Source organism: Ixodes scapularis, unplaced genomic scaffold (genome assembly GCF_016920785.2).
Source record: "Ixodes scapularis isolate PalLabHiFi unplaced genomic scaffold, ASM1692078v2 PGA_scaffold1__304_contigs__length_218370807, whole genome shotgun sequence".
Taxonomy (NCBI): Eukaryota; Metazoa; Arthropoda; class Arachnida; order Ixodida; family Ixodidae; genus Ixodes; species Ixodes scapularis.
The window spans coordinates 41,637,825-41,647,249 of NW_024609846.1; the positions used below are offsets into that span (position 1 = coordinate 41,637,825).

Below are 9,425 nucleotides of genomic sequence, written 5' to 3' on the forward strand. Positions count from 1 at the left end.
TGTCAAATATTGATCTCTTCATTCTAACATTAATTATGTACTGCTCGTGCAAGCTGTTGCTCCCAAGTGCTTGGTAGGAAAAGATACATATTTAGGAGGTTTGAAGGTAGATAGCATGCAAACTTACTCAGCACTTTGACTGCTTGAAGCCCGTGTAGTCTGCAGGGTTCGGGGCAGGGAACTCTTTGCGGACCCTGGTCACCACGCAGCTGGGCAAGGTGACCCGGTTCTCCTTTCCGAGCCTTCCGTGTATCCACCAAACAAATTGGCAGTATGCCGTGTACCTGTACTTACTGCAATGATAACATAATAAAGTTATTTAGTTACACTGCCAGGTATCCACTTGGAACTAGAAGGCATTCATTGTTTTTAGTTCGATGGCCAGCAGCAAGACACCACAAGCTGTAGTTTCATTAAAACATGCATATTCGAGCGAGCAAGCATGTAATGAATGGTTTGCTTCTAAATTTTGGGTATGTTTTTCAGGCCACCAATAAAAACCTGCCTGTGTCGGAAACTTCAATTGCCAACATTGAGGCACTGCCTTTTCTGGATCATCTAATGCAAATCTCGCTTTGCATCCTCCCTTTATTTACAAAGCGGTGCACATGATAGTAAAAAAGTATAGTAATTTAGTTTCACTGTACGTACGCATTTATCTCCTTTATGTTTCTTGTGCTGAGAGGCCGGCAGACTCTCAGCTTCCTGTACTCTAGGTCCAGGATATCCCTGTCCAGGCAGTACAGCTCGAAGAGCCTGTGTGCCGTGATGCAGGGAAGGCTCCCAGCCTTCTCTTTGACCTTGCACTGCTCCTTGCAGCACACACTTTCTGCTGGTGTGGACATGGTGCCACACCGGGATTCGCAGCAGCACCTGTTTCCCAAAGGTAGAAACACGAATTAGTGCATATGTCAACATTTCTGTAATGCTGTGTGGGCACTGGTGTGGCTACACACTTTGCCTCTTTCTTTTCTCAATCCAATTGTGTCACCCAAACACTGCTCAAGCCTCAGATGCCTTTTGGGAGTATCCACAACCACGATGCAGTCACTATACAGCAGCTACATTTTTGCGTATAATAATATAGTAATACTTTATTCATATTCCGGAATCTTTGACCCAGGCATAGAGGGCCGCAAAAAAGCAGTGCTGCCCATGCCACAAAGGCCTGAGTGCCCAACCTGGGGCCCAGCATTGCGCAAACACGTGCATAATAAAAAAAAACAACAAAAAAAAAACGTACAGCGCGCACGTGAGTACTTCGACGGTGTATCGGCACTACGTGCAGGTTCAAGCCCGCACGCAGCTGATGCATCTTCAATTTCTAACGCGCCTTCGCGGGACAGGTGCACGGGTAGCCCCTGCCTTAGCACTGACAGTTTCTAGCAAAAGGAGGCGCATCTTTCTGTAGCCCAAACGATGGAGCCGATAAGTTCAGGTTGGAGCTTACTCGCCGCCGCTCGGCGATACCAAGAGCATGTCAGTCACTAGTACACCTGATAACATAATATATAAAACCCCATTTATCATCGGTTCTTCGAGGCTACAAGTCAACTTCGCGCAACCCCAAAACAATCGGTTCTTCGAGGCTGCAAGTCAACTTCGCGCAACCCCAAAACAATCGCTCTCCCGGGCCTATGCAAGACATACGCTGCGCCATGTGCGCGTGTTCTTACCAGCGTGTGTTGAGTAGCCGCCGCCTGTCACTTCGCGGCAGAGCGTCTGGCGAGGACTCCGCTGCTGGCTCCGTTGAAGTTTCATTACTGTCCGACGTCGCGGACGGGTCGCAGGCGTAAGGCAGCACCTTACGCCTCTTCGCTGGCAGGTGCTCGCGCTCCTCATCCGACGGTACTGCGTCGCTCCCGCTGCAGCTACTGCTGCTGCTGCTGCCGCTCTTGGCGCACGCACGTGTCGCCATAACCACGCCACCGAGCTCGAGGTAAACGTGGCAGGTCACAGGTGACAGCAAACCAACAAAGTTGTGATTTTTCGCGTCTCCTGAGGCAGCTGCGCAAAGTCTCTGAGGTCTTTGACGTCACGAAGCGAGGTTCCGGAGACGCTCACCAGGGGCACCTTAAAATGCTTATTTTCCGGTTTATTAAAATTTACGTGGTATTTTCGCTTTACCAGCGCCAGTAAAAATTAAATGACGTGCCATTCTTGCGATCAAGACCAAAAACGTCGACCCGATTTCACAGTTCAGTATCCCTTTAACTCTCAGTAATAAGAGAGAAGGAATATAGCCACTTCCCACTTGGGCTTGCACGGGCAGCCCAAGTTGAGCTAGCCCACGCGTTACCCCATCAAGCCCTGCTCTGTGTAACCTCTGCCTCCGCATAGTCGAGGTGGACCCCACGGGGGTATTCCACGGGCAGCCTAAGTTAAACATCCCCAAGCGTTCCCCCGGGGCATTTCCTGGACAACCCAATTTAGGCATACACACGCACATAGCGGAAGTGTGACCGATGGGAGTATTGCATAGGAAGCTCGAGTCGGGTACGTTCTCGGGTTGTTCACGTGAAGCCCACCTTTGTGCTATTGTTTTTGCCCTCGCATAACCGAGGTAGGACCCACGGGGGCATTTCACGGGCATCCCAAGTTGGGCATGCCCACGCGCAGCCAAAGTTGGACCTAGGGGGGTACTGCGTCGACAGCCCAAGTGGGCGTCCCCTCGCTTTGGTCACATCTACAACAACTTTGCCCTCACACAAGCGAGGCGGGACTTACGAGGGCATAGCATGACCAGGACGAACCGGGCATGCCTACGTCGTACCTAGGTGGAACCATCGGGGGTATTGTAGGGACTGCCCCAGCTCACTTTGCTTATGTGGGCAAAGTGAGCTGCATGAATGCTACCTGGGTAGTGCATGCTGCCTGGGTTGTACTTCATTCATGCTACCTGGGTGGTGCTATAAAGGTTTCCAAGAAAGGGTAATGACTGTCAAAACTTCTAACCACACTGTTCAAAAGAGAGCAGTATTACAGGCAGAAGTGTTTGAAGAAACACTGTGATGAAACAAAAAGTTTTCCTTTAAAGGGTTTATATTAAACTTTTTTTTTTTTCTAGAGTTTACCACATTAAACTTTGAGCAATATTTACGCCGTTAGAAGCAATTTAGGTAAGGGAAGCCCTGCTCTTGGCCCAACCCGCGGTCCTTACAAAACTAAGCACCTTTTCTGGGCTCTCATTGGTTGGAGAGATGATCCACGGGGTGGTGAAATGTTGAATCTGAAATCGTTTTTCTGCGCCGTAATAGTTTCTATATCGGCAATATCTTCGTAGAAACAAATATTCTGGATGGAATCGACATTGTTTTCAAAAATATCTTGAGATTGCCTTTCCGCTTTGGTTTTAAACAATAGCAAATACGGCTGCCGGAGTTTGCGGCGTGTTCAACGAGCGTACACTTTTAGAAAAATATGGTATATATAGTCCTCCCTAAAGGAAGGAATGGTCTTGTAACCAATGTTCCTTGGAAAAGACAGAGACTTTCGTCCCTAAAGCAGCGGAGCTAAATTCCTCCGTTGGAATACACAGACAGAATAAAACACATGAAGGACGAACACAGACGCGCACAGTTCTTTCAATGAGCAACGAACATTTATTAAATGCCCATGACACTACGACCGTGAACTTCAACGAATTGAAAGAAAGAGAGCAAAAAAATTAAACGTTTTAATTTGGAATTTTCGTTTTTGCTTTCTTTCATACTGGACTGGGTAAATTTCTTATCTACAGCTGGGAGACTCGTCGTCCGTTGAGGCAGACCAAGTTCTGGGTTGTAAAAGCATACACACACACCGATCTTTTTTTCTTCATTGTGACGAGTGAAATGGATGTCTAAATTTTGGGTTTGCCTGGCTTGTAATGGCTGATCATAGTCATCAAATCAGATTTTTAGTTTCGATTAAAGCTGGTGACTTAGTGTAATGATGTGTGGTAACGTGTTTTATTACGACGACGAAGTTATTTGTGAAAATATGCGTATGCCCTTTAATATTTTGCGTGCCAATTACTTTACCCATCGTCTTGCCATCATTTTGGAGTGACACTAAGTTTTTCAGTGTAGCACGAACACACTTGGGGTATGTTTCGACGTGTTGAAGTGCACTCGATTGAAGTGCACTAAACTAGCCCCTCTGACTGGGGTATTCGTCTCAATTTGTATGTGCCGCGTCTAAATAATTGCTGCCTTCAAGGTAGGCTTCTGAACTAACTTTATTTCTCACGCCACTTCAAATAACGGCAATATATAACGCCTTGAAGAGTCCGGTCTTATACACCAACTCATGTTTACAAACAAACCGGAGCGCCCCTAGCGGACGCCACCGGCGCCGCGCATGCGCGGTGGATGCTGGGCAAGAAGCCCGTCGTCGCCCATAAACAAACCATTGAATTGCGTTGTTGTCGGCGTCGGTGGGAGTCCCGTGCTCTTTTTCGCGTTGGAATTGTTGATTCTACGTCCTCCTAACAATGTCTGACTACTTGAGCGGCTTCAGCAAAACTAACGAGGCAAAACTTTGCGTGAATAACGTGACGTGCGGCGATTCATTTCACGTGGACGCCGCAGAATGGGCGCTAAAGCCTGACTCCCACGATGAGATTCTGCTCGCTATTTTCAGTCGCGACGTCGCTCGGACTGCAAAAGCGTGGACCGTAGCTGAGATGGTGAACGTCGATACTGAAAACAGCAAGTAGAATCGGGCATTACAAGTCGGTGATGGCCACTGGTAACAATAATCAACATCTTCTTGTATCTGTTTACACTTAGCCTACTCACCCCAACCAACCTTCAAAAGTGTTTTGAGGCCTGCACTTAGTTCTTATCGCAATTACCGGGTAAACGTTTGGTTTACGGGCCGCTGTCGTTTGAACGAGCTGACGACAAAAAGCAGCCAAGTTTGAAAGAGCAGACGACAGTTCGAACGGATGCGCAATGGAGTGCGGGCAAGAAGCACCGCGTCCCGCGTCAACAAACCATTCGAATGTCACGTTGTCGGCGTCTGTGTGAGTCTGCATACTCTTTTTCGCGTTGGAATTGTCGATTCTACGTCTTCATCGCAATGTCTTACCACTTGAATCGCCTGAGCGAAATTATCAAGGCTCGTTATGCCGCTAAACTTTCCGTAAATAATTTGACGTGCGGCGATTCATTCGCATGAACGCCGCAGAATGGACGCCAAACCCATGATGAGATTCTTATAGCTATTTTCGGTCGCGACGTCGCTCGTGCTGCAAAAGTGTAGAAGGTAACGGCGATGATCGACGTCGATACTGAAAATCGGAAGCGGGAACAGAACAAGCATAACAAGTCGGTGATGGCCACCGGTACCAATGATCAACATCTTGTATCTACTGTTTACACCGAGCCTACTTAAGTCTTTTGAGGCCTACAATTACTTCTTATTGCAATCACCGGGTCAAAGTTCGGTCTACGGGCCACTTTTGTTTGAACGGGCAGACAACAAAAAGCAGACCAGTTTGAAAGAGCAGACGAAAGTTCGAACGATCAGGCGGCCGTGTGAATTTGAAGACGCACTGAACCCGTGGGTGGTCCGGACAACTTGGCGGTTTTCTCTCGTTCATGTTGGAACAAAGCAAATACATCTGGCGACCACAAAGTGTTGCCCTCACACGCAATCGTAGTTCGACGGCGTCTAGTTTGCCCCTTTCACAGCTACTACCCACGTCCTCGGACGAACGGAGGGGGCAAAAACACATGAAAACTGATCTTCAAACCTTTCCAGACACTCTTGGTACAGCCCCCATCGCAGAATTTTGACGAGAAGGCAGGTTTTTTGTCTGGTTTCTTCCAAAGGAACACAGGAATGCATGTCTGGCACGGCGACTTCTGCCCACCGCCCCAGACCGGAAGTGCGTCCGACGCGCCACCACCGCGGCGTGACGTTGGAGAGTTGAGTTCGTGTATAGGCCGGAACACACAACCGTTGTCGAATTTTAATGGGAAATCGGTTTGCCAATAATCCGTTTCATTAGACTCAAGTGATACTCTCGGTTCATGTAATACATGAGCTATAAAGTTCGCTTAAGCGAAGTTTATGTTTCTAAGTGCAGCATGACATCCCATTCGTTTAATGTGTTGTTGCGGTTGTTTTTTTAGAGCGCAGCTCTTAGGCGCCCGTTTCCGGCTTGAGTGGCGTCGGCGTCGCCGTCGCCGTTGCAATCGCCGTCGTCGTCACCGTCGCAGTCACCGTCGGCGTCGCCGTCGCCGACGGCGTCGGCGTAACCGCGACCCATCCGAATGCACCCGAGATCCCGGGGGACCTCGGGTTCATTCGGGAGGACCTCGGGAGGACCTCGGGTATTTTCGGTGACCTCCGGGAGGGAGGGGTCACGTTACCCCCCCCCCCCCCCCCCGAGGTCACGGCCCCCGAGGTCACGTGACACCCCCCTCCCCCCCCAAGATCACGAACACCCCCCGAGGTCACATGACCTTCCCCCTCAATACCCTTCCCTACTCCCCCTCAAAAGCTGCGCTCTAATTCGGCATTCATTTTTTTAAAAACGGCTTTCATTTTTTTTCCTTTGAAAAAACTTTACTCTTGAACCTGCACAGGTTTAAAATACGTTTATAGCTGACCCTTTCAAGTATAATTATGCCAAGTAAACATTCCACACCGCACCTTTTTCACTACCAAATGCACCTAAATTAAATTGGAGAACAACCTCTCATCGACACTTAAAATTAATAGCTTGAGAATTGAGATGTTTATTACATATTGGCGGTGTACAGAGGACGTGCATTTCCGCACATTAAAAAACTCAAAAGTTTCAGAATCTGTTTAAAGGTATTTAGTTTTCTTCGTGGCTGCTCTTGTGCATCCGGCAACCAAAATTAACAGCACACGTAATGTGCTACTGAAACGATGCTTCTAATATATTGAAAATTCAAATTATGCACCTGTCTCGTTCTTTCTTCTTTTCAATCACTTTCTACGGTGTCTTAATGTATTGAGGTACCTCATATTGTTCTTTCTCAATCTATTTTTACTGGAAGCGTTTTAGTTATTTTAGGTGTTGTTTTTGTGTTTGTTGTGTTGTTTTCATAGATCTGCTGTTGCACGCTAAATTTTTAATTTAAAACATACAAATGTTATAAAAATGCAAATAAAGTAAATTGCTGAAAGGTCAAGTTTTGTCTAACTTGGGCCCTTCTATATGCCAAGGTGACAGGAGTTGCACAAAAATGTTTGTGCTGAACCACAAAAAAAAAACTCAATTTATCAGTATACTAAGAAAAATAATGCAAAATATTTAGTACCTATCTTGCATAGTATCTCCAAGGACCAAATAAAAGCATCATGACTATAATTCATGGATGAAGAAAGAATAAAACAATTAAAACAGGGACAACACAACCACATCTTTCAACTAGCAACAGACGAGTAAACTTTCAAACAGCGAGCAGCCGACTATACCCAGTAGGAGAAGGGAAAGAAGGGGGAGAGAGAAGGAAAGGAAAGAAAAGAAACGCGAAGTGCAAGTCAGGGTGGTAGGGTTATCTCGGATTTTAAAAATTCAACCTCAGTTTTCGTCAGCAGGAGGGAAGGGTTAGACACGTTGTTTTTTGCTGTGGTCATCGCGAATGATTCTATGATTTCCCTGCCGAATCTGCTGTCATGTCCCCCCAGGATTTTTGTGTCATCAAAAAGGGGATGACAACGCAAACACGAACGGGCATGTATGACTATGGGATGACACAAAATCCCATAGTGCCCGTTCGTGTTTGCGTTGTCATCCCCTTTTTGATGACACAAAAATCCTGGGGGGACATGACAGCAGATTCGGCAGGGAAATCATAGAATCATTCGCGATGACCACAGCAAAAAACAACGTGTCTAACCCTTCCCTCCTGCTGACGAAAACTGAGGTTGAATTTTTAAAATCCGAGATAACCCTACCACCCTGACCTGCACTTCGCGTTTCTTTTCTTTCCTTTCCTTCTCTCCCCCTTCTTTCCCTACTCCTACTGGGTATAGTCGGCTGCTCGCTGTTTGAAAGTTTACTCGTCTGTTGCTAGTTGAAAGATGTGGTTGTGTTGTCCCTGTTTTAATTGTTTTATTCTTTCTTCATCCATGACCAAAACCAACACGCTCTTCTCCCAAGCATGACTATAATTCTCTTCGATAAGATGAGTGGGAAATGTGCATTTTCATCAAGTTTTTTTTTCGTTTTTTTTTTTTGTTTTTTTTTTGCGTTTATACGTTATTGAGCACTGTAGCTGGAAAAAAACACTAAGCGCCACGTGGACTTTTCTCTGAGACTTTCTGCCGACTCGTTCTTGTAGAAATGGAAAAAACAAAAATCGACAGCTATGATAAACAAACCTAATCGGAACGGGTAGATAAGCATAAGACTTCTTGTAGCAACGTCAGAAAAAGTATAGTATATGCGTCCATCCAATAAGGACGTATCGGCGATGCTTTTTCCTTGTGTTCTTACAAATTGCTTTAAAGTAAAAGAGAAAGAAATCATATTAACTTTATATTCGCACAGATAATTAGAGACTATATATATATATATATATATATATATATATATATATATATGAGCTATAATTAGTGCGTAATCTTAGTCTTTCTCTAAGAGGTGTAATCGTTGAATGAGAGTGCGACTGCTTGAAGGCTTTTTATTCTTTCCAAGAAATGTATCCCCGATAGACCCTTTTCAAAACCACAGCAAGCAACATTGGTAGTCGCCATTTCTCGGGCACGAAGTCTGTGATTGGATCCGAGTCCTCACCGAAAGCTGACGCAACACTCGTTCTCAACACGAGCCGAGCCGCGCCGAGCTCACACCGAACGCTGAAGCCGTCATCGTGTCCAATACATGCTCCGCGATACGAGTACAAACAAAGGCGGATTCGGATAATCGGCAAAGCAGCTACTGAATGGAGCGCACTTTTAAAAAAGGTCAATTCTAGAAGTATGGGAAAGTTGGACTCCACGTTATTAGTTTTTTTTTTTTAATAAGTTAAATAAAATAGTTAATAAAAGCACGTAACTTGTGAATTACGCAGCGAGTATAAATGACACCATCATGAACAGCAAAGCAAGCCTGGGTGTGATTTTGAAACTCGCATTATTCTAGTTGGTGATTGTCCTCTGTGGTCTCGATACATCTCAAATCTGTTCAAAAGCATTACGTACGAAATTGATCGGGTCTCTCGATGTTCATTATCAAAGAATCCATTATTTTGAATACGAAATAAAAATGCAAAATACAGCAGGCTTTTAAATAACCTCTGACATCTCGCCACATGGCTTGCCGGCACAACGCCCCAAGGATGAGAGAGATACCTGTCTTCTTAGAGTTCCTATAGGTTGTAAACTCGAGCCATCCCAACATAATGAAGATCAAACTACGCAGCACGATGGTGGCATTGTTTGGTCCCTATGTCGAT

General features: G+C 45.9%; 1 protein-coding gene across 1 annotated transcript; it reads right to left on the reverse strand.

The window, feature by feature from the left end:
• On the reverse strand, positions 1-2,214 carry LOC120842757 (P2X purinoceptor 7-like). Its single transcript, XM_040213923.2, has 3 exons — positions 1,677-2,214; positions 652-873; positions 1-293 (listed from the first exon to the last, which is right to left on the reverse strand). Exons 1-3 carry the CDS (start codon positions 1,916-1,918, stop codon positions 128-130), a joined length of 630 nt encoding a protein of 209 aa, XP_040069857.1. The 5' UTR covers positions 1,919-2,214; the 3' UTR covers positions 1-127.
• Positions 2,215-9,425: the final 7,211 nt, after the last annotated feature.

What these genes read in the sequence shown, in the direction of transcription:
- LOC120842757 (XM_040213923.2), bottom strand. Translation starts at nt 1,918, where the DNA reads ATGGCGACACGTGCGTGCGCCAAGAGCGGCAGCAGCAGCAGCAGTAGC. An exon ending in CGGCTACTCAACACACGCTG is followed by an intron (nt 874 to 1,676) that starts GTAAGAACACGC and finishes TTTGGGAAACAG; the next exon opens with GTGCTGCTGCGAATCCCGGT. An exon ending in AACATAAAGGAGATAAATGC is followed by an intron (nt 294 to 651) that starts GTACGTACAGTG and finishes TTATCATTGCAG; the next exon opens with TAAGTACAGGTACACGGCAT.